Here is a 25,441-nt window from a genome sequence, read left to right as displayed (position 1 = left end):
GATCAGATAGTGGTCTGTAACATCGAAAAATCCGCGAAAAACTCGTACATTCCTAACAGATTTCCTGAATTCAAAGTCTGTTAAGATATAGTCTATTATAGATCTGGTACCCCTAGCATCCCATGTGTAGCAGTGAATAGCCTTATGCTTGAAGAATCTATTCGTAACTGCTAAACCCATACTAGCACAGAAGTCCAGCAAACGCTTCCCATTCCCATTAGCTACCGTATCTTCTCCACATCTATCAATCACCCTTTCGTATCCTTCAGTTCTATACCCAACTCTCGCTTTGAAATCGCCCATTAGCACTATTCTATCCCTGCTGTTGACCCTGACCACGATATCACTCAATGCTTCATAAAACTTGTCAACTTCATCCTCATCTACACCCTCACATGGTGAATACATGGACACAATTCTTGCCCTAATTCCCCAACTGACAAATCTACCCACATCATTCGCTCATTTACGTGCCTAACAGAAACTATGTTGCGTGCAATGGTATTCCTGATAAAGAGCCCTACCCCAGACTCTGCCCTTCCCTTTCTAACACCCGTCAAGTACACTTTATAATTTCCTATCGCTTCCTCATTATCTCCCCTTACCCGAATATCACTTACTCCTAGCACATCCAGATGCATTCTCTTTGCTGACTCAGCCAGTTCTACCTTCTTTCTTCCATAAGCCCCATTAATATTGATGGCTCCCCATCGAATTCCATTTCGTTCGCCAAGTTGATTCCAAGGAGTCCCTCGCCTGTCAAATGGGAATGGGGCTCCATTACTCCCACAGGTCCGAGGCTTGCTTAAAATGTTCTGAGCTCGGTAAATTCATGAAGCATGATGCTACCCTACTTGCACCTAGTCCAAGTGAGGATCTCTCCTCTAACGGGTTATGGACCACTGGTGAATTGTATAGTCCTAGCCACCTGAGAACAAGGAGGGCCATGACTCAGAATATGTCCGAGATGCCCACTCCCATTCCATAGCAACTGGTATCCCGACTCTCAGGACCACTTACTAGGCCACTCAGCCGTTGCCCATGGTTCACGAACTAGGTCATGACTACAGTAACCCACAAACATGAACCATCTTTAGTGAATATACTTAAACAATCTTAACAAATAACATCTCACAAAAAGAAAGTGGAATTCATTACACTACCTCTTTCTCAACAATACAAATGGAATTCAATTGTCTATAAACTTCGAGATATTATTTTTACACTGTTAATCAGGCACCTGACCTCTTCGCATATGTGTGTGCCTGCACATAAAGTTTTAGTTCTTCCTACTTATGTAATCAGGAGCCAGTAATAGCAGCACTATCTAATCCTGATGTGTATGTAACCTATTGTTTTTGTCATTTTTTCTTCTAAATTTGTTTACTATAATTTTTCAAAATCAGTTGTTAATTTTTCGTGATCTTGTTCTGTTTTGCAATATATATTATTGTACTATATTTTGTAATGTCTGTTGTAATTGGAGTGCAACTCTGTTACAGACATGTCATAAATAAATACAATAAATAAAAAAAACAGCGAAAGACACCTTGAAATCGCTTCGATGGGACATCCTTCCACACCCGCCGTACTTCCTCGACCTGGCGCCATCTGTCTATCCCTCTTCGCAACAATGGAGCACGTGCTCGCAGAGCAGCACTTCAGCAATTTCGAGGAAGTTGGAAAATAGCTCGACGAATGGTTTGCCACAAAAGACGAGCAGTTTTTCTGGCATGGTATTCATAACTTACCTGAAAGATGGGTGAAGTGTGTAGAAGCCGATGTCCAATATTTTGAATAAACAAAAAATTAAATTCCTTCATAATTCCTTTTCTTTAACACAAAAACCGGCAAAAACTTATGCATACACCTGGTACTTGATGGCTTCCAAAGACAGACAGACAGACAGACAGACAGACAGACAGACAGACAGAGAGACAGACAGACACACAGATGGACAGACTTATTTATTTATTTATTTATTTATTTATTTATTTATTTATTTATTTATTTATTTATTTATTTATTTATTTATTTTTGTGTATTCAATCCGTTTACCTTCCAGGGTTGGTTTTTCCCTCAGACTCAGCTAGAGTTCCCACCTCTACTGCCTCAAGGCAGTGTCCTGGAGTGCGAGACATTTGGTCGGGGTACGAAAGGGAAGAAGGACCAGTACCTTCCCCAAGTGGCCTCACTTGCTACTAAGCTAAGCAGGGTCTTTGTGGGGGATTAGAAGATTGGAAGGAATACACGAGGAAGTGTGAAGGAAGCAGCTGTGGCCTATACTGGTGGGCTGATTGGACCCCGTTTCAGTCCTTGTACCACTTTGAAAAGTTATGTGGCAGAGCCACAAATCAAACTCCAGTATGGGTACAGACCGTTAGAGGGCCAAGTAAACAAATCAGATCGACCTCTGTGATGTAGTGGTTAGTGTGATTAGCTCCCACCCCCGGAGGCCTGGGTTTGATTCTGCCACAAAAATTTGAAAAGTGGGGTGAGGACTGGAAAGGGGTTCACTCAGCCTCAGGAGGTCAACTGAGTAGAGAGGGTTCGATTCCTGCCTCAGCCATCCTCAAAGTGATTTTCCATAGTTTCCCCACTTCTTCTCCAGGCAAATGCCAAAATGGTACCAATTTAAATCCACAACCGTTTCCTTCACACTTCCTTGCATGCTCCAGGACACTGCCCTTGAGGCGGCAGAGGTGGGATTTCTTGCGAATGTCCGAGGGAAAAACCAACCATGGAGGGCAAACGGATTAAATGAATGAATGAATGAATGAATGAATGAATGAATGAATAAATAAATAAATAAATAAATAAATAAATAAATAAATAAATAAATAAATAAATAAATAAATAAATAAATAAATAAATAAATAAATAAATCTGTGGAAGTTATCAAATAAGCAACCTTACCACATCACAGGCAACTGGCAGCAAAATAAAAAATTAAATATACCTGCATTGGATTCGAACCTTTGAGCACTGTCCACTATCAGAACCCACACCGTGCCTCTGCCGAGTGAGCTATTGTGAGGCTTGACATGCAACACAAAGTTTCCAGCATAATGGGCTTCTTAAACTATGGAAAAGTCCCACCTACATAATACAAGTTCATAATGCTCATTTTATAAATTACAAGTACATGAACTCCAATTCAGAATAGTGCAGAAATGAGAGGAGTGGAGAGTGTGGAGAACTCAATTCGAGTTCAAATACAGCTGAAGACTTTCATGGATGGCTCTCCCACCAACATTCGAGGAATTCAATGCTGCTCTCAGTAAACTGAGATCTGGTAAGGCTCCTGATCTAGATAACATTCGTCTGGAATTGATTTAAAGTGAAGGCCTACCTCTACAGACCGGACTTCATATGCTTATCCTCTTAATATGGGAAACATGCAAAATTCCTGTGACCTTAAAAATGTCAATATCGTTGTTTTCAAAAAAGGTGATCGAGTGTTTGTGGCAACTTATATTTAAAGATAAAAATTTCATTGTTCCGTACTGAAAAGTATCATAGTTAAAATTGAAATAATAAATAAAGAGGTTCAACCTATTCAATACAAAAGGATAAGAAATGCAGTGATTACATTCTTATTTAATAATAAGTAGAAGTGGTACCGGTTTCGACCCTAGTCCAGGTCATCATCAACCGATTAAAACATTAAAATTAAAATTGTCCATATGGGATGATTCAGTAAAACTTGGCGTTAAAATTCTTCTTTTTGAAGGTGCTGTATTGACATACAATATTCTGTTGTGTCGGTGAAAGTTTAATAATGTGGTGCACAATGTTAAATCCAGTAGCATGATGTCTACAAGTTAGACGAAACATGTCCCGTCATATTTTTAAAAATGATTTGTAAATAATTAGATAATAAAGAATCTTGGTATTGTAAAGGTGGAACATTTGACTCAACCTTCAAAGTATACTTACGACAATACGGGCTTTACAATGAAGTTCATTTTGTGTAATGATCCTACCCAAGTTGCAGTGCGGTTTTCAAACGTCCACAGGCAGAACATGTGCAAGGCAAATCCAGGAAAAATGCAGAGAGCAAGAGACTTCTTTATACCTAGCGTTCTATGATCTGGAAAAGGCTTTCAACCCAGTCCCGAGACCAGCTATGTGGACAGTACTGAAACTATTTTGACTGTCCATAGCATCTTGTAGATCTGGTCAAGGCTATTCATGATAACACGTCTGGGCAAACCAATGATCAAAATATTATCTCTGATCCATTTCCAATAACATGGATTGAAACAGGGATGTGTGCTTGCTCCAACACTCTTCACTCTTTATCTGTCATGCTACAAGGAGCATCTACAGACAACCAAGGTGTAAAGGTCGGATATTGCTTCAATGGCGGACTGTTCAATCTGGCTAGACTTTGCTCCCAAAAGCTTATTAAGATTTCCTCTGTTAGGGAATTGCAATATGCAGACAACGCTGCTGCACCTGCTCTCACACCTGAGGAGCTACAATAGTCAATTGTTTCAAGTTCATTTTGGTCTCTCCATTAATGTTCAGAAAACCAAAGTACTCTCACAGCTTGCACCTGGGTCGAACCTCCCAGTTTTCAATATCTCCATTGCAGATAGTCCATTGGAGCAAGTCCACCACTTTTTATATCTAGAAACATCCTCTTAACAACTGCTCACAAGATGTGGATAGGAGAACTGGTGATGCCCACTCAGCATTTGTTCGTTTATCCTGCCATGTCTTCATGAATAAGGACCTTACAATGCATACCACGATTATGGTTTAGCATGCTGTTGTCATATCAACAGTGATTTATGATTGTGAAACTTGGACCTTCTACTGTCAGGATATCAAAGGCTAGAGTGCTTCCACCTGTAAAAACTTAGATTCATCTTGAACATCAAACGGGAGGACCGTGTCACCCACCTTGCAGTTCTTGAGAAAGCGCATGCTATAAGCAATGAGGCTACCATCATTGGCCACCGTCTTGGGTGGATAGGACATGTCGTTGCATGAATGAAACCAGGCTTCCTCGACAACTCATGTATTGTAAACTCTGCTCTGGCACAAGACTTCATAGAGCCCCTTTGAGGTGTTTCAAGGATCACCTAAAGCATGCTATGAAAAGAGCTGGAATTAACACTCAATCCTGGGATACGCTTGCTGAGAATCATACACTTCGGCGCCACACTGTTTTATGGTGTTTGAAAAGGAATGACGACGTCATGAAAAGGATAAATGAAAAGCGCGGAAGCTCCATCAGATTCAGCCCTGCCCTCCCCCAGCCATTCCATGTGATCTGTGTGGACATATGTTTCATGCCAAGATTGGGCTACTAAGTCATGCAAAACATATTCATAAAGCACTAAGAGTGTGAAAATGTAAACTGTTGAAGAATATGTTTACTTGGTTACGAGCTGTAGCCACTGAGGAAGACGACAAGTACATATTTTCTTCTTTGAGAACATCATCAACAGAAAACACAATCATTGATAAAATCAAGGTACCATTGTAGGCAAGATATACACAAAGTTAAAATAATCTAAAAGTACACCTACATAAAAGAATTAAAATACATTCACAGGTTTGTATCGTGTTAAAATGTATGTAAAATAACATGTCCTGACTGACTGACTGACTGACTGACTGACTGACTGACTGACTGAACGATTCATCATCGCCGAGCCAAAACTATTGCGCATAAAGAAATGAAATATTGAGGATACATTTATATAACAATGTAGGTGCTCACTAAAGGAGGATTTTTGGATATTCCGTCGCTAAGGGGGCGAAAAGTGGGGGTGGGGTGAATTTTTAAAATGAGTGTATCTATATCTCAAAAACTTAACCGTTTAAAAGATATGAAAACTGGTATTTGGAATCTTTCTTAAAAATAAGAAAATATATTTTTTGTTTCTGAAAATCCTCGTAAGGGGGGAGGAAAAAGGTGAAAATGGGCTTGAATACCTTTTATGAGGATGCTATTATCTCAAAAACACGGGCATGAAAATTGATATCTGAAGTCTCCTTTAAAAATAAAGAAGCATGTATTTTTTTTTCAATTTTTTTTTTTTTTTTTTATCTACTTCAGAGCGGGTAAACAGGAGTGACAAAGGGGGCAAATTTTTAAAATAAGTATATCTACAATATATCTCAAAAACATAACATGTTACAGATGTGAAAACTGGTATTTGGAATCTCCTGTAAAAGTAAAGGAACATGCATAGTTTGTTTTCTGAAAATCCACTGAAGGGGAAGTGTTAAAGGGGATGATTTTTAAAATGAGCATATCTACAGTATATCTCAAAAACATAACATATTACAGACGTCAAAATTGGTATTTTAATCTCTTTTAAATATAAAGAAACACATATTTTTCTGTTTTTGGAAAAACACTTAAGGGTGTGTAAAAATGACAAAGAGGATGTTGAATTATTTTTATTTGAATGCTGGTGTCTCCAAAACAAGATATTACAGGCGTGAAAATTGGTACTTGGAAACTCCTTTAAATATAAAGAAACACTTATTTTTTGTTTTTGGAAAATTCACTTAAGGGAGGTAGTGAAAAGGACTGAAAATGGGGTTTAATTCCTTTTATGAGGATACTTATATCTCAAAAACTAAAGATGTTACAGACATGAAAATTTGTATTTGGAATCTTCTTTAAGAATAAATAAAAACTAATTATTCTTTTTCAGAAAATTCACTTAACTGGGCGGGGTGGGTGAAAAGTGAATTTTCATCAGAATACTTATATATCGAATAATGAAGATGTTACATACGAGAAAATTGGTATTTGGTATCTCCTGTAAAAGTAAAGGAACATGCATAGTTTGTATTCTGAAATATTAAAGAGGAAGTGTTTAACGGGGGGGGGGAATTGGTATTTTTAATCTCTCTTAAAAATAAAGTAACTCATATTTTTTATCCCAGAAATACACTTAAGTGGTGGGGGTTGTAAAAAGGACTGAAAAAGGGGTTGAATTCTTTTTATGAGGATACTTATATCTCAAAAACTGAAGATGTTACAGACATGAAAATTTGTATTTGGAATCTCCTTTAAAAATAAAGAAGCATGTATTCTTTTGTTTTTGGAAAATCCAATTTAAGGGGAGGGGGGTAAATGAATTGAAAAACGAGTTGAATTCTTTGTTTGAGGATACTTATATCTCTAAAACAAAGGATGTTACAGATGACAAAATAGGTATTTGGAATCTCCCTTCAAAATAAAGACATGCATTTTGTGGCGGAGGAGGGGATTCTCAAGTTAAGGGGAGTGTAAAAGGAGTTGAATTCTTTTTATGAGGATAAAAATAAAAGGTGGACAAAAAATACACCCCTAAGGGGCTTTTGACTGCGGGGTGAGGAATAATGACAAAAATATGTATTTATATGAAAATGTTTGAATTATGAAGTTAAAATTTCAAATGACATCCTAGGTGTTAAATAATGGAAAGTTTGAAACAAATTTAACCACACAGATTTATTACTTCCTCCAAAACGGTTAAACGTACAGTATGAAGACAAAATTCCAAATAGCAGTAATATTTTAAATCCTAGGTGTGAAATAGGAAATATTTTTTAACGTTCCACCCCTAAGGTGTTAAATGAGGTTAGCTCCATAAACGAAATTATTCATCCCTCCAAAACTGTTTGACGTACACAGTTGTAATTTTAGGTCCTCTTTTATGTCCAAGGTGTAAAATATTGTATACTATCCTGTATGTTAATAAATATTTAAAAACATTTACCCCTTAAAAAGCATACATTTCTTCATTACTGTTCAACGAACAAAATCAAAATTTGACAGGTTGGTCGCTTGTACATCCTAGATGTTAAATAAGATAGGGTATAAAACATTCAAATTCTTCCATATGGGGTTCAATGAGTGTTAGATCGGAAAATATATAATCATTCCCCGAAAACTGTTTGACGTACGAACTGAGGGCGTATTTTACAGGCTCGGCTGACAGTGGACTCTCCAAAATGTAGAACTCCGAGTAATAACTTTCAGTTTAAAACGTAGCGAAACATGGGTATCTTGCTAGTATTATATAAGAGATGTGGAACATGTGGTATATATTATGATGTGTGAAAGAAAGGTCTCTTCAGAACCATACACTTTGTTTAAAAACTTGTACAGGCACTTAAAGTAGAGTTCGTAAAACATGCTCTATGTTATGTAATGAAGTTAAATTAAGTCTGAGGATTGACAGCATGTCAACTATTATTTGAATAATACTTGAAGTGGGGCTTATCTTGGAGTTGGCTATGGTTGTAGTTAGATTGGAATGTGTTAACTGCCATTCATGCAAGTTTGAGAGCAGATTGTTTATTTTTACCAGTGATGACGGTATCATCCGTGAAGCCTAAGAGTATTAACGGCTTAAGCTCAGGTGTTAAGTGATATCCATATTCTTTTGCAACAGGTTCCTCCACGAGTTCTCTCAAAACATGATCCATTGCAAGATTGTATAATGCGTGCAAAATGCCTCTTCTGAGTGGTATTGACTTGGTTTTGAAATGGTTACATTCCATTTGTGTTTGATTTCCTTCTTGTAATGAGACAACCAGAGAAGAATAGCTTTGAGGGAGCAGCAGAATTTTCCAAGGTTCTTCTCAGATGTTTATGGCCTATATTGTTGATGGCTTTACGAATATCAAGAAAAATGATAGTAGCATTGCTGCTATTCTCCTTTGCACATTGTAATATCGACTGCAATATGGATGTGTTCAGTATGTGCCAGGTGAATTTGTGAAACCCCTATGGTGATCATTAAACACTAAGAATTCCCTTAACCTCCAGTTGAGGAATTACTCAATCAGTCCTCTGAGAACTGAACTGAAATAATTGTGATTGGCTGCCAATTTGAGCTTGACATCACATTTCCAGATTTAAATATTAATACTGTTATTCCTTGTCGAAACAAGGTGGTACATGTGATGTCTCTAACATATGGGTAGCTATAAGAGCAATTACATCAGCAAACCATGTCCTCTCTGACAACTCTTATTAACACGTGATCAAGGCTGGGCTACAGTCAACTGCTATTTTCTGAATTACTGACAGAATTTCCTCTTTCAAAATGAGGTAGTGATACATATCACCCAGAATTCTCTGAGGATCAGGTAATTGATCTGAATAGGAAATTCTGACACAGTCATTATTGACAGAAAAAAAACTGGGAAAAATTATTTTCTTTATCCTGAATAGGAATTTTGCATTTTGATCCATTATTACCAAAAACACAGTTAACTGCTTTTCCCCACTGATTATAATACTGATATTCTTATTCTGCTAGTCTCTTTGTTCTATTACGCTTTGTTTGCCTCTTCGGGTTTGATGTCTGTATATTTCCTCTGAATATTTAAGTCCTTCCTATTTTTTCTCAGTTCATAATACCTGCGAGCAGGGTGCTTAGATACAGGAAGAATATCAACAGCTTGGGAAAGGAATTGTGTATATTCATATACTCTTTCTGAAAACCGATTGCCATCCATATTTTCCTCCAATTTCCTTTTCCATTCTGCAATTGCTGACTTTAATAGATAAACATTTAAGTCAGAATAGGGAGGATTACCGTTAATCACCAAGGAAGAGGGAGAGGAAATAAACTAACATCACACACCTTCCACTTCATATCCAATACAACAGACGTTCTCTCACACGCAACTTTTTTCTCTTTTCCATTTAGATTCCACAACTACCTAAGAGCTCAAAATCAAGACTATTATTCCATAGTATGATTCCACCTATTTCAACTGCAAAATACACAGCAAAAAAATTTTCATTAATAGAACATGATACCAATCTCCACAAGCCAATATGAAGGGTAAACAATGCCATTTTAATTCATTTTGACTTCAGGCAGCCCTGCTAGCACTAAACGTAACATACCTCATAACCACACTCGACAAGTTTGTACTTTGCCGGCATAAGCATTACACAAGATATGAAGTGTTTCATTAGTTAACATGCCAGGACCTCTCAAATGCAGTTTAATCATGAAGACGATATAAAACTCCAAACACAAAAGTGTAACAAACCTTATAAGAGATCTATGGACATGACAATCAAATTTTATTGATTTTTAACCTGTTATCAATGTTATTACTATGTTTTTTTAACTACATTGTTAGATTAAGTGATGTTCAATGATTTGTATATGTTATTTTATCTTATGTTCTCAAGCAGCTGAGGATGATCAATTGTAGATTGATACCAGTCCTGCAGATGGTGTATTTTTAAATGTAAATACATTGTACTTGCAACATGTAGTATTGATTAGGTGGAATTATCCCCATTACATAATTGGAAGAGGGAGAAGAATTTGGTGATTTAGAAGCATATGCAGAAATATTTGTCTGACGAGATACAAATCTCATTCATAGAACATCAGGATGAGATTTGCTTATGGAACGGTAAATCCTCTTTTCTTTTTTTCTTTCTTTCTTTTTTGTGGAAAATTTCTTCCACAAAACTGACACTGAAGCTATTGGGACACTGAGCAATGTGTATATTATACGAAAAACAGGGCTCAGATCACATGCAAAAGGTATAAGACCAAATGCATTTCATTTGTTAGCACCACAGACAGATTGTGCGTAGACTAAGCTAATTACTAATGTAATGGTTCTCTGACGTATAACCTCTATGTTATAACAGATCCGAAAAGTGTATCTACTGTCATTCGAGAACTTTGGGTCTAGGAAGGGAAAATGGCAGCCTCCTAACAAAATGGTTCATGATGTATAACCTCGATGTTAAACTGATTTGGTAAGTATATTAACTGGGTAAGTTTATATCTATGCAGGGAACATGGCAGCCTCCTCAACATCCTCTTCGATATTGTAAGTAGATGTTTCATTACTTTTGTAGTAGAGTACTTTGGAAAACATTCCACTGTCTGTAGGGGAATCTGATGTCAGCTATTATATGTGGCTTTTGTACTTTAACCAGTGGAATCCTTGTCTACATATTTGAAAAACCCACACCCAGCATTCAATCCAACTTACTGTGATTTCAATTGTTCATCAATTCTTTTAATTTTCTGAGAAACTGAAACATTTGCCAACTCATTTTCAGCATCAGACACAAATCACTGCCCGTTCAAATGTGTACAGACAGGTCATTAACATATCGGATTTTTGGTGCTAGTATTTCTATTTTTAGGTGCGTAAAATAGGTTCTCAAATAAGAATACAAGTCCCAATATATTTTAGGCAGCTTTACTTTTGCCTATTTTAATAAACATTTATCAATTAAAATACCCTTTTCATTTTGCTAAATTCACTAACTCTTTAGGAGGAAATTTTATTTTTTGAAATCACCTCTTTGCTGCAAATGTCGCAGAATATATATATATTTTTTTTGCTAGTTGCTTTACATCGCACCGGCACAGATAGGTCTTATGGCGACGATGGGATAGGAAAGGCCTAGAAATTGGAAGGAAGCGGCCGTGGCCTTAATTAAGGTACAGCCCCAGCATTTGCCTGGTGTGAAAATGGGAAACCACGGAAAACCATCTTCAGGGCTGCCGACAGTGGGATTCGAACCCACTATCTCCCGGATGCAAGCTCACAGCCGCGCACGCTCCTAACCGCACGGCCAACTTGGCTGGTGAATATAATTTTACCATCCGATGTGAAGTGGGGGAAACTCCTGTAACCACTATTTATTTATAGACAACATGGAAACTGACACTTTCAGCATAATGTTCACATTGAACAAACGGAGACCTGAAAGTTCTCAGAGAATGAAATGAAGAGTTTTGTTTCCATCAGGTCAATGGACACTCTTCCCTGCCTCATGACACACAGACTACGGGCATGTGTACCATGGGAGGTTCTTATGGAATTCTGAGGAGTGTGGTTTACAGCTTCCCACATTTTTTGTTTGAAATATTTAAAGAAAATACTGGTCAAATTGGTGGAAAATGAGCTGGCAAATATTTCAGTTTCCCAGAATAAATTAAAGCATATTTAATCGATTTAGGGATAAGAAACAGGAATTATAGGAATATAGGCCAATACAGGTTCTAACATCAATTCAGACATTTTTTTGACACTATAGTGTTTTTAAGCATATAAATATGTTAAACCTGAAAGTATAACATTTTAAGGTCTCTCTTCAGGAACAAAATAGGTTTTTGCCTGAAATCCAAGGTCTAGTCATTAATAATGCTATGCTTGTCCTACATGCTGAGGAGACCACTGATGTTTCTAATAATCCAGCCACCGAACTCGATAGCTGCAGTCGCTTAAGTGCGGCCAGTATCCAGTAATCGGGAGACAGTGGGTTCAAGCCCCACTGTCGGCAGCCCTGAAGATGGTTTTCCGTGGTTTCCCATTTTCACACCTTAATTAAGGCCACGGCCGCTTCCTTCCAATTCCTAGGCCTTTCCTATCCCATCGTCGCCATAAGACATGTCTGTGTCAGTGCGATGTAAAGCAAATAGCAAAAAAATAATCCAGCCTCGAGCACCATCAGCAGCAATGGGGATCCGTCATGTTCATGTTTGGGGTGGGATCAAGTTTCTGCTACTGACTGCATCTAAACTGTGATACTGTGCAAGAAGCATGGCAACAAGTGGATGTTGTCATTCATGTTGGAGCAAGTCAGAGTGACGTCTTCAGTTTGGAAAAAGTTCAGGGAGATACACTGATCCTGATCGACAACACCCTCATCAATAGTTGACTGACACTGACATCTCTGACTAGTCCTACCATTCTCAGATAAAACCGACCGGCTCACCAATGACTGTAATCAATGACAAATTTTCTGTGGATACTTTAGTAATGTTTTAGAAAATTTAAATAAAACCATGTTACTAATAATCGAGTTTAATTCCAAAAACTGGTTTTAACATAAAGTAATTTGTGCTGATATAGACTATATTCTTATTCAATGGAATTGTGAATCATCAGCACTGTTTTTATGGCTTTCTCATTTTATAATGGCTATAGAATATGCAGAATATGCTTTCAGCCCACTGGTGCTGCCACCTCATTAAACCAGGATCTTCAAAGGGATAAGAAATTGGAGGATGTTTACTCGGTTTATCAGACCATTGATGTTACCTTGGAGAGGAATTTCACTAGATAAGAAACTGACTGCAAAATGGAGGTTGATATCAAGGCGGCCTATGCTAAAAGCTCCTTTTAAATCATACCATAAGGCACCACATGTGAAGAGGGCAACAACTCATAGCTCATCGCACCAAAAACAGTGGAAGGATACTCTCTTTTCTGACAAGATCACAAAAAGCTTGGACCTGTACAACAGGAGCAGTAAAGTCTGGAAACAATCTGGTGAGCCTTTATTCTGGAGCGCCATCAGCAGCACGGGGGGGTCCCATCATGTTCATGTCTGGGGTGGGATCAACTTCGATCTACAATCGCCTCTAGTTAAATTCCTATCCAAGGTAACATCAATGGTCTGATAAACCAAGTAAACATCCTCCAACCACAGTTACAGGATTTGATGCCACTGTAGCGAGGGCTTTACGCCAGTAGATGATAATAATCATGCCCATCGGTCAATCAGTTCCTTGAGATACATGACATACAGCGAAAGGTGTGGCCGGCATATTTTGCATACATAAACTGTGTTGAACATACATAGTGTGAACTAGAGAGCAACTGCCCACCATCCTAATCCTCCTGCTAACATTCAGCAACTCACTAAGGTTGCTATCCAAGAGTGGGATAAGTTGGGATTCTTTGGTGCTCAGTATGGCTTGTCATGTTCAAGCATGTCTCAGGGCCCAAGGTAGCTATATGGCACATGGTATTGATTTGCCACAAAATGAACAATAATTTAATGTTTAAAATCCCATATTACCAACCCTATTTTTGGTTTTGTGTTTCTGTTGTTTTTGCATAGCTAAATGCATGTTTTCTTTGTGTATACCCTCTGTGCTCTATAATGTACATACCCTCTGTACACTTTGTCTGAGCCCTGTCAATTTTTTAATTAGCCCCAGGCAAATTTTAGGTTACAAAAGGGAAAGTGTTGCAATTACAGAACAAGGACAAGTGAAATGTTGGAGAAATGTATTGAAGAGGATTTTCATTCCAATTTAAATATTCTGTATAAAAACAGTACAGTAACGAAGACATACAGTTACAACTCCAACAGAAACTCTTGACTAGCCTGCGCAGCATAAAAAAATTTAAAAAAACATGCAGAAAGATATCTGCGATACTACACTCACTCAAATGCCATGAGATTTTACCGTAAGACGTAGCTGTACTATACCAGAGTATTATTGTTTTTATATTCAGAAGAAACAGATCAACAACAGATCTAATTTTTAGCACCCGCATGCTGATGGAAAAGTATTGGGAGAAAGGCAAGAATCTAGTCATTGTATTCCTGGATATAGAAAAGGCCTATGATAGTGTTATAAGAGATAGATCTGGGAGTGCCTGAGGAAAAGAAATGTGCCTGAAAGACTGGTAAGGAAAATTCAGATGTTGCACAAAGACTGTACTCGCTGTGTACAAATTGGGGAAGGTCGATCATCATCGTTTGAGACCAAGAGTGGAGTTCAACAAGGAAGTGCCTGTCCCCACTACTGTTCATCCCTTTTATGGACAATATTATGAAGAACATCAAGGAAAGGTGAACTAAATGCACTGGCCTTTACTGATGATATCATGATTTAGGGTAAAACAGAAGAGGAAGTACAGACCAGACTCAACATATGGAAATCCCAGTTCCAGGAATATAACCTCAACATCAGCAAGACCAAGACAGTGGTGATGGCAGTCAACAGAGAAGGGCGTCCAGCAAGTGTAAAACTAGGAGACCACCAGCTAGAGTGTGTGGATGGTTTCCCTTACCTTGGAAGTGACCTCCAGTGATAATTTGGTCAGAAAGGAAATTACAAACAGAGTGCAAAAGGAATCAGGATTCTACCAACAAGTAAGAACACTTTTATGGGATGACATGATTCCGAAACCGGCCAAACTGATGATATTTAACAGGTATTTCATACCAATATTGACCTATGGTATTGAAGCGTGCATCCTCACAAAAAGAGATTCATCAAGACTGCAAGCACGAGAGATTAAATTTCTTCGATCCACCATCCAGAAGACCAAGATGGTCAAGTTAAGAAATGAGGAGGTGAGGAAAGAAGCCGGAATAAAGACATCCCTATTAGATTGAATCGGCACATCCAGACCACAGTGGTACGGGCATGTGATGAGGATGGAGCCTACAAGAACAGCCAGAATAAATTTGGAAAGACAGCTGGAGAGGAAAAGACCTGCAGGAAGACCTAAAACCTGATGGATGGACATGATCAAGGTTGATCTAGTTACCAGGGGATGGACAGTGGATGATGTTCTCCATGACAAGTTGTATATGGACAGGAAGAAGTGGAAGAGGCTCATAAAAAGTACCCGGGAAACTGGAACTGTACAATGATGATGATATGGAGTATTTAAAAATCTCTCATGGTGGTTGTGATGATTGTTGTTTTAAGAGGAAGTACAACTTGGTAATCATCCTCTCTGAACAAATTAACTGGAGACAAAATAAATTTATTTATCCAGGTGAGAAATTTGAAAGTGAATTTAAAAATAAAATTTAGGCCGAAAATGTCACAAATGCATCAAAAGGGAATGTAAGTTCCCAAGTAATAGAACACTTGAAATTTACATGCCCTTGAATAATCCACTCTCACACATAAAGAGAATGACGTGAGTTCAAGTGTCTCCTGTTCTGTCTTAGGCCAGAGAGATCGACACACACTGTAAGGATGCGGGCCACTTTGAAGTCGGCATCACGAGAACACATGGGTGGGGGCGTCCTTCCTCTTAAGGAGGTAAGTGTGCGTAGATCATCCATAACCTATCCTCAGCCTACGTGAAACTATGCCGACCCGCAATGCCTCAGTCTCAGAAACTGACGGAAAACAATAGTAATACTGACCAAGGGACTGCTTCTATGGCTTAATATATAATCGTGGATGCTTGCAAGCTAAAGGGGTCCAAAATATAGGTTATCGGTCTCTCATAATGGTACTTATCGCTTGGAAAGTAGAACCATGGTATTTGACATGGTGCGGTACTAGTCAAAAGCATCGTAGACTCGCGGTATTCCACACATTATGGTACTACTCACAGGTAATGAAATTCGCCCATGTAATACAGACCTATGGTGTTTCACACGTAGCGGCGCCATTTACAGGCAATGCAAACCTATGGTTTTCATCACGTAAGTGTACCAACCACAGGGACTCGTACTATCCCGTGGTGTTCCTTATACAGTGGGTACTAATCATAGGGAAGCCAAAACCCTGGTGTCGCTCATATAGTGCTACTAATCACAGGTACCGTAAAAGCCTGACCGCACGGTGCTCCTGATTGCTACTAATCATAAACCTATTTGGTACCTAACATAGTGGTACTACGCGCAAGTAATAGCGACCCATGGTGTTCCCCGCGTGGTGGTACTAATCACAAGTAGTTGCATGGTTCTAATCCAATCATCCCTTGGTTGCCCCTTTTAGTCGCCTCTGACGACAGGCAGGGGATACCGTGGGTGTATTCTTCATCTGTGTCCCCCACCCACAGCGGGTTAAGGTTGTGTTGATCACAGCATCAAGTCAGTAGTAAGTACAGTACCTTTAGGACTCCTGGCTTCTTGAGTCGGCACTTTGAAGTAATATCCTGAGAGCAAAATTGTCTCTCACAACAAATCAGTAGCTAGAGCCCAGAGTAGCTCTTCAGAAAGGAAGTGATCCTTGGTTACCTCCTAGATACCACATTGTGCTTTGGCATTAAAGCTCTGTATGAAAAGATCTGTATGCCATGATTTCTAACACATTTACAAGTTGTACATCCCCTTAAAATAACTATCACCACCACAATCTGCAAGATTAGAATGAAGAATTAAGCCATTAAAACTACTGTTTAAAATTTTGTTCATTCACAATGAACCCTTGGACAATACACTACTACAGTGAGTGGTTAAGTAGCTATCTTCTTCTTGATTTTTCTTGATTTATTGGGGTCAGCATTGGAAATGTATTTTTGCCCAGTTTTAGTCAGATACCCTACCTGATACAAACCTTTTGTCTGTTTCTGCGTTGGTTGGTAGTGTTTATTTTGTGTGAAGTTAAGAGAAGGATATTAAGATGAACACAAACACATAATCCCCAAGCCAGAGGAATTAATTATACACAGTTAAAATACTTGGCCCAACTGGGAATAGAATAAAGCAGCCTCTGAACAAAGGCCAATATGTTGACCATTCAGCCAAAGAGCCAGAAAGTGAATAAGTAACTATAATTGTGCACAACTGCATGAAAGAAGAACAACAATAGAGCTGCTGTTAGTTTGTTATTTGAAGCAAAATTTCTATATATTATTGAAACAATTCTGAATAAAAATAAATACTTACTGCTGTTCTTGAGGTGTGGTACTAACAGCTACCGATGCAGTAAGAACATTTCCACTAACTAATACTGTGCCATTCTGCAAGAAAACAGACACAATTATGTATTCATCATTCACTAACAATATACAGGAGCAATAAAGAATGGAAATTAATGCATTCATTTACGTGACATACACAATATATCTTATAAATATCATACACCTTAAGTGGTTCTGGTTACAGTGGTATGATCCACCATCTGAACACAGGTAAGTAATATGAGTCAAATACTTCCCAGCCATGTCAAATTAAAGTTCTGAGCAGGAAAGTTTGTGAAAAGTAGACCTAAATCTACAGAAATGACTTGTTCACTCCTCTCTTGAATAATGGTCCATTGTATCCTCTTCGAAGTTCTAACTCAATTTCTCTCACTATACTGCCATTCTGGGAGTGCATACATTATAATTGGATATATTGTACTTTGTAACCAGGTATTAAATCTTTTACAGTTTCTCCCCAGCTGACAACACTTTTGTCTTTTAAATACTAATTTTCATAACATACTCATTGTACTTTTAAGTTCAAAGACATTACAGTACAACTGTGTGTTATAATTTCTCCTTATCAAAATGCAGTTTGGTTAGGGTAAATAAGAGTTGTTTTGCATATTACCCTATCTTTTTACCACCTCTCACATGTATCACTGTTAGCCAATCCAGGTCCCCATCCTGTTTCCAGTGGTGTGCGGTGAACATATTCATTACCCCAGCTGCAAAAAGTTTTTTAAATATAAATAATCGTAGCCCCACTACTCTCTCTAAAGTCAACATTATCATTTTATAAGGCTGCATTTTTCGTGGAAAGGTCTACCTGAGAAAGATCTTTCAATAATATTTTCAACCACACACTCGCACATACTTCCAAATTGATCTCCACGGCAGTGACGACACCATCATGACAATCTATAGCATATTTTAAACAATGTACTTACAGTTTCATCCGGTGACGCTTCGTGATAGTACAGTCATGGTTTTCACAAAAATACACAGGAGCTATATAACAACTCTGAACTCTCCAATCATTAGGTATAGCTTCTTCATGTAAATAGTAATCAAATAAGTACTTCAGATTTGGTATTATATCCCAACCCATTGCCTTGAGTATATCCCGGAAATCTTATCAATTCCAGCTACCGTACTTTTCTAGTTTACAACTTTTGTATCTTACTGTAAATTGCAGTATCCACTTAAACTTCTCAGTAGGCACACACAGATTCTTATAAAATACTTTTACATCTAAGGAGCTCGATCCGTTGAAACACATCCATTGATGGTGCATCGTCAAATTTGCCATCATCTATCTTATTAAAAATAACACTATTATCATTCATAATTATTGTGAACGGAGCCACCCGTTTCCTGCCAAGAGCCAGGTGAGTTGGCTGTGCGGTTAGGGGCACTCAGGTGTAGGCTTGCATCTGGGAAATAGTGGGTTCGAACCCCACTGTCGGCAGGCCTGAAGATGGTTTTCCGTGGTTTCCCATTTTCACACCACGAAAATGCTGGGGCTGTACCTTCATTAAGGCCACGGCCATTTCCTTCCCATTCCTAGGCCTTTCCTGTCCCATCGTCGCCATAAGACCTATCTGCGTCGGTGCGACGTAAAGCAAACAGCAGCTGCCAAGAATTCTTCTGAAGTCTTCAAAGATGGTATTAAATCCTGTTCACACACTCTCGAACACTTGTTTCAATCGTTCTTCTGGATTTCTCCTATGTATCTTTGGGGAGTGTAATTGTATGGGAAAAAGGTTGATTTGGGAAAACTGTAGAAACTGCATCAGGAGTTAATTTAGGAATTTTATGAGGGACAAGAATAGATTCGCCATTTTTGGTTGGAAAGAGATCTTCCCTAACAACAAAATTTTGGTTCGAAATGTTTCACACATACAGCAGTTTGGTCTTCGATTTCCAAAATTTTCCGATGAATATTCCTTATCCATTTCTCCCATAAAGCTCTATTCTTAGGGAAATTGAAAGTTGAAGTATCTGCAACAGTATAATTCAATCTACAACTAGGAATGCATCAGGAACGACCCATTTTGTGAAATGTTACAGCATGGCAATATATACAGAGGAGTCCAGAAAAATGTAGGCACTCTTTGATAGTCAATATTATGGAACAAAATGACATACAGTTGCAATTCTTGCATGGGGGAAAGGCTATTTTGTGCATTCGAAGTGACCCCCATTAGCAGCCAAACAACATCGATGCCGCTGAACTGCTGATCGAATTACGGCTGTCAGTGTTGCCAGTGTGATAGCCGCACAGGACGCCTCGATGGTTTCCTGTAGCTCGTTCAGCGTAGCTGGCTTTGTCGATAAACTTCATTTTTCAAGGTCCCCCATAGGTAGAGTTCAAGAGATGTAAGGTCTGGAGACCGTGGTGGGTACTCAACAGCTCCTCTTCGACCTATCCATCGTCCAGGTAGATTTTCACCGAAGTAAGCTCTGAGATCTCTGTGGTAGTGAGCCATCTTGTTGTAGGTAAAATCTTTCATTTCAAACACCTCTCGCATGGCAGGTAAAATAGATGTTTGCAGCATATGAAGTTACACCTCACCAATTACGGTACCTTCAGAAAAGAATGGGCCAATCAGTGGCGTGCGGTGAACATACTCATTACCCCAGCAGCAAAAAAGTTTTTTTTTTTTTTAATTTAAACAATCATAGCCTCACTACATTCTCTAAAGTCAACATTACCATTTTATATGTGTGTGTTTTTCATGGAAACGTCTACCTGAGAAAGATCTTTCAATAATATTTTCAACCACACGCTCGCACATACTTCCAAATTGATATTCACGGCAGTGACGACACCATCATAACTTAATCTATAGCAGATTTTAAACAATGTACTTACAGTTTCATCCGGTAGCGCTTCGTGATAGTACAGTCATGGTTTTCACAAAAATACATTGGGACTAACTATTTGTTTGTTACTTAAAAAGCCTAATCTAAACTAATCAGCAAAATTTAACTGGTATTTTACCGTCGCTGAAGTTTTATAGTTTCAATCGCATACTGAGTGTACGTGTATCAATGACAAACGAGGGAAAATATTTGTCACGATATATAACACACGCCATATTCATGAAGAATGCCAAAGAACTCGCGAAACCTTCACCTATAATCCAAGAGGAACACTACAAAAATTCACTATATACCACCATCACAGACAACCAAATACAAAATTCTTTTACTTTGCGCATAACTCTGTGTTCATGCTGAGCAACCTAGATATTTTTCTGCGGCTATCAGAACACATACTCTACACATGCCATCAATGAATTGCTCGAAAAAACTGTATACATGCCAAAACCCAAGACTAAAATATATTATTCTATATAACAATTGATTTCATATACTGGTTCTATTTTTATTAGCAAGACGATGTGCAAGTGGCTATACTGTTAACATGTTGATATTTTTCTTGCAGTCTCTAATGTGTGGCGCTGAAGACTTCGAGTGTCAAGTATTAAAACTAACATTACCTTGCCTAAGCTAGCTGGCCTTTCGCCGTAAATTGCTGCCCGGGTGTGCTCACAGCCCAGCCTCGCTCCCAGGACAAGGAAGCTTCTAGTGCATCCGTCACCCAAGCGACCTTAAATTTTGCTGGGGTAGCTCTCCCTTGCGCCGGCAAGGAAACCCAGCTCTCTGGAGAAGCTGAACTATGGCAGTGCAAGCGGATTGTCAAGACAGTTGTACTTGGCTTGGCTCAGATGTTTGCAATTTTTTAAACTTTATAAAAAGTGTTCTAAGGAATAATTAGAAAATGTTAATACAAAGTTCTTTACCCAGCAGCGCTGGGGTAGAAGGGGTTCAGTGCACACCACTGCCTGTTTCCTTTCATTTATAATTCCATAGCCTGATTTTGGCATTTCCTTCATTCAGCTGTTCAATACATCTATATCACTGGCTTTTTTTTTTTTTCTTTTTTCATCTTTGATTCTTCTAATGTGTCTTCACTTTTCAGTCTTTCAATGTTTGTCTTCAGTAAATCACTTGTCAGAAATGTCATTTCTGCAGCTTTTTTTTTTCCCCCCCACTGCCCAGGTCTCATTGCAGGCTGATCATCAGCAGGGTTACCATCCATCCTCTTTTCCCTGGACATCATGACCTCTTTTTTTGTCTATTGAGAAACCTGCTGCCAGATTTTCCTGAAAGGGTATAACTGTCTGGGTTTTCAGTTTGGGGTCATACAATTCTAAAGTTTGTTAATTAAGAATTGTATGAGTGTAGAGTAAGCTATCAAATCAGTTTTGTATTAATCATCTCTGCTTCAGAAATGTTAATGTTACAAAGTTGGAAAAAAATTTTATCACACTTGTTTCAATTGATTGTAATAGCCTATTGATCTCAATCGTGCATATCACCAGGCACCCTTTGCGACTTCCGACTAGCCATGGCTGACTCGCCACCGATGAGTGGGAGCATGTGAAACAATGTGTATTGAGTCGGCCATGGACTAGTGTATCATAAATACGTAACAGTTTGTTGTTGCTTGGAACTGTTGTGAACTATAGTTTGAAACCTGCAGTCTTGTTATATTTTCATAATTTGTACTGAACTGTATTTGTAAACATGCCTTAACGTAAATGCAAATTTACAGATGAAATTAAATTGGAAACGGACAGAATGAATATGAAGCCAAGTGCAATGTTTGTAATGTAGGTGCATTTGTTTCAGTTGCAAACAAAGGATCACAAGATTTGAAAGCTCGTGTTCAAACTATGAAACACAAAAAGTGTGTTATAGGTGAAAACATTTCATCAACAATAAATAAATAAACAACCAGAAGCTAGCGATGATGTGGATACACTGGCTTTCCATTGTTTGAAGCATCATAATCGCTACAAGTCAACAGATTTTACTGCTGTTCTTAAAAAGAAAACATTCCCAGATTCTAAAATAGCAAAGAAAATTTCAAGTACCTGCTCAAAATCAGAAGCAATTTTGAATTTGGTGTTCTCTCCTATTGCAGATTATATGAGAACAACTCAAAAAATCGGAAAAACTATTGTCTTTTCTGATAAATGTTTCAAGTTAACGTTGATGCACTGCAGAGAGAGGGAATATCATCTGTGATAGAGACACAGACAATACTTGAAAATGTAAAAACTTCAATTGAAAATAGGTTAAATAGGTTAAAGTCAAAATTTGTTCCATTTAAAGTCAAGATGTTTGAGAGGTTAGCTAGATCTTCTTGTAATAACATATACTCAAAGGTTGAAAACCCTAAGTGGGGATAAATTAACAGGTATTGTATGTCCTGCTCATGAGCTAAATAACTATCTACGACATGGTACGTGTGCCTCTGAATTTTATATACAATGAATTCTGCTGAAAATTAATAATTATTTCAATACATACACTGAAAGAACTGAGTCACTTAAAGGAAAGACTTCTGTCAGTTTGTAGACAATCGAATTCTAGCAATTATTCTACCACTGCAAGAAGAGATGGTTGTCTATTTCTCCTGCAGTGGACAGGTTGCTGGAAATACCCAGTTCCTTCTTTTCGACTCCGTCACAGCCGCCTGAAGTGATGGAAAACATTTGCATAAAGCGAGATGTTACTCATTCAGTCTTTTAGTGGGAGTGTTTCAAGTTAATGTTGATGCATTGCAGAGAGAGGGAGTATCTGTGACAGAGATGCAGTCAATACTTGGAAATGTAAAAACTTCAATTGAAAATGGGTTAGAATAAAAATTTGTTCACTTAAAGTCACAATGATGATACCTCACATGGAGAAAGGAGGATATGAAGATGAGTGCAAGAAGTTCAGTAAGCAAGTTGAGGAACTTTATACTTATTTTCTAAGTTATTTAAACATGTGGGGTGAGGAGTATGGTAAATTTACTGTATTCAGTGCTATGAGTTTAAATGGACCAACAACTTGGGACAAATTTGGACTTATTGTGCAGTATGTTATGTCCAAGGGAGTAAATACTGATGACAATAAGAGCTTTGATGATTTCTGTCATGTTCAGCAATATATAAAAGAAAACAAAACAAATTCTGAATTTTGTTCATTGCTATCACATTAAAAATGAGCCCAGTATTTTAGTGTTGGCAATAATGCTGCAAATCACCCTGAGCTCTTAAAGCTAGCACAGTTTTGCTATTCAAATCCTACGCATAATGCCAACAGCGAGAAAGCATTTTCTCTTATGCAAAGTCAGTGGTCAAAAGAAAGGACTAGAATGGTCACAAATTCTGTAAAGAGCATATTAACTGTACAGTATAACTTTAGAAAGACACTGGTTCATCTGAGAAGTATGTTTGGGCACAGAGACAGATAACATGTTTAAGTATGTAAAGTAACGGTTCTTTTTGAAAATTATAGAATTTTTTGTAAGGTGTCCTTTTTTCTTTGGAGAATGTGGTAACCCTGACTGTCAGTATGTTGACAATTCAGTTTATACTTTACTATCTAACCACCTCTAATAAATAACCAGAGCTAGGAACGCTGCTCTAAACAAACTCCATCCATCATAATTTTGGTCAAAAAAGGTGAGAAAAGGTGCATTAATTCTGTTTAAAGCAGTGTCTAAAACAAGGTGCAAATTTTAAATGTAAATATTCATTATAAACAGTACCAAAATCAATAACATTACATATAAGGATACAAATTCACTCATATATTAAGAAGTCTGTGTAAGTCCCAAAGCACAATGTATTGAGTCACCATCCAGAAAAATGTTAAAACAGGTAACATTCAATACTGCACATTTTTCAGTGAGGCTAAATTTCTGGTCACTAAGTAATACTTGTCTGTAGAAAAGACAGATTCCGTATCAACAGCCACAAGAGGTATATATTTTGTTTGTAGTCAATAATGTAGATTTTTGTCTGTTATAACATCCTCAACATCCGTTTTCAGCTAAGCTCTGCTCCAAGATCTGCTTTTACCGGGCGAGTTGACTGTGCGGTTAGGGGAGCGCAGCTCTGAGCTTGCATCCGGTAGATAGTGGGTTCGAACCTCACTGTCGGCAGCCCTGAAGATGATTTTCTGTGGTTTTCCATTTCACACCAGGCAAATGCTGGGGCTGTACCTTAGTGAAGGTCACAGCCACTTCCTTCCCATTCCTAGGCCTTTCCAATCCCATCGTCGCCAAAAGACCTATCTGCATCGGTGTGACGTAAAGCAAAAAATATCTGCTTTCCAATACCCTCTAGTGCCTTCTTCAAACCCATCAGAACAGCCCACTGTGCATCTTTCCTAGGACACTGTGCCTCCAATTTTGTAATGGCAGTTGTCAGTAAAGAGTGACCATGTACAGTAAAAAGTTCATCTTTAAATTTCTATTCATGAGCGAGTTCTTTACCCATTTTCACAGTTGAAGAATCATTTGGTAAAGCATCTATGAAATCGCACGTAGCCTTATACTGGTTACAAACAAACGCTGCAGCCTTTAACCAAACACCCCACCTAGTGAGAGACATTGGAAGTCCAGTAATTTCAACACACTTGTGAATCCCTGCAGGATCCTTTTTCACAATTTTCTTAATGGAAGACACAAATTCATCTACATAAGAAAGTTCATCTTTTAGTGCCTCACAAATTCAATGCACTGATGTACAATGCAGGTCACATGTTTTAGATTAGAGAACACGTTTCAGGTAGCATGTAGGACACCGGGTCCATAAGCACTAGCCACACTCGATCACTTTATTCCTTCAAGCCACAATACAATGTATGCATTGCTGAAATTTGGCATCATACTGGTACTGTTTGTTTTGTTCAGAAAATAGATTTTCAAAAGTGGGTTCTACTTGTTGTCCATTTAGAGGTGTTACTAAAATGTTAAAAACATGCCTGTTCTGCTTATCAGAGGTTTCCTCTAGGATAAAATAGTGGATTATCAGCTGAGCTGTTATAATTTTTGTTCATACAGAGGCTTAAGGTATGATTTTTGTACAATGCTGTTATCTAGGAACATACTTCCCAATATTTTTTTCAAGGTTAAGGTTCAAAGAGGAAGACCAAGTGCCACAAATGTCTT

General features: G+C 38.1%; 1 protein-coding gene across 2 annotated transcripts in view; it reads right to left on the bottom strand.

Moving 5' to 3' along the window:
• LOC136856885 (uncharacterized) overlaps positions 1–25,441 on the bottom strand; it is a 518,885-nt gene that overhangs the window by 320,622 nt on the left and 172,822 nt on the right. For both annotated transcript variants that reach the window (XM_067135106.2, XM_067135104.2), the window contains one exon: positions 17,402–17,475. In XM_067135106.2, coding sequence (XP_066991207.2) covers positions 17,402–17,475 — 74 coding nt within the window. The remainder of the gene's footprint in view (positions 1–17,401; positions 17,476–25,441) is intronic.

Source organism: Anabrus simplex, chromosome 1, assembly GCF_040414725.1.
Source record: "Anabrus simplex isolate iqAnaSimp1 chromosome 1, ASM4041472v1, whole genome shotgun sequence".
NCBI classification, from domain to species: domain Eukaryota; kingdom Metazoa; phylum Arthropoda; class Insecta; order Orthoptera; family Tettigoniidae; genus Anabrus; species Anabrus simplex.
Note: the sequence above shows the minus strand (reverse complement) of the source record. Positions and strands in the feature narration are given on the sequence as shown.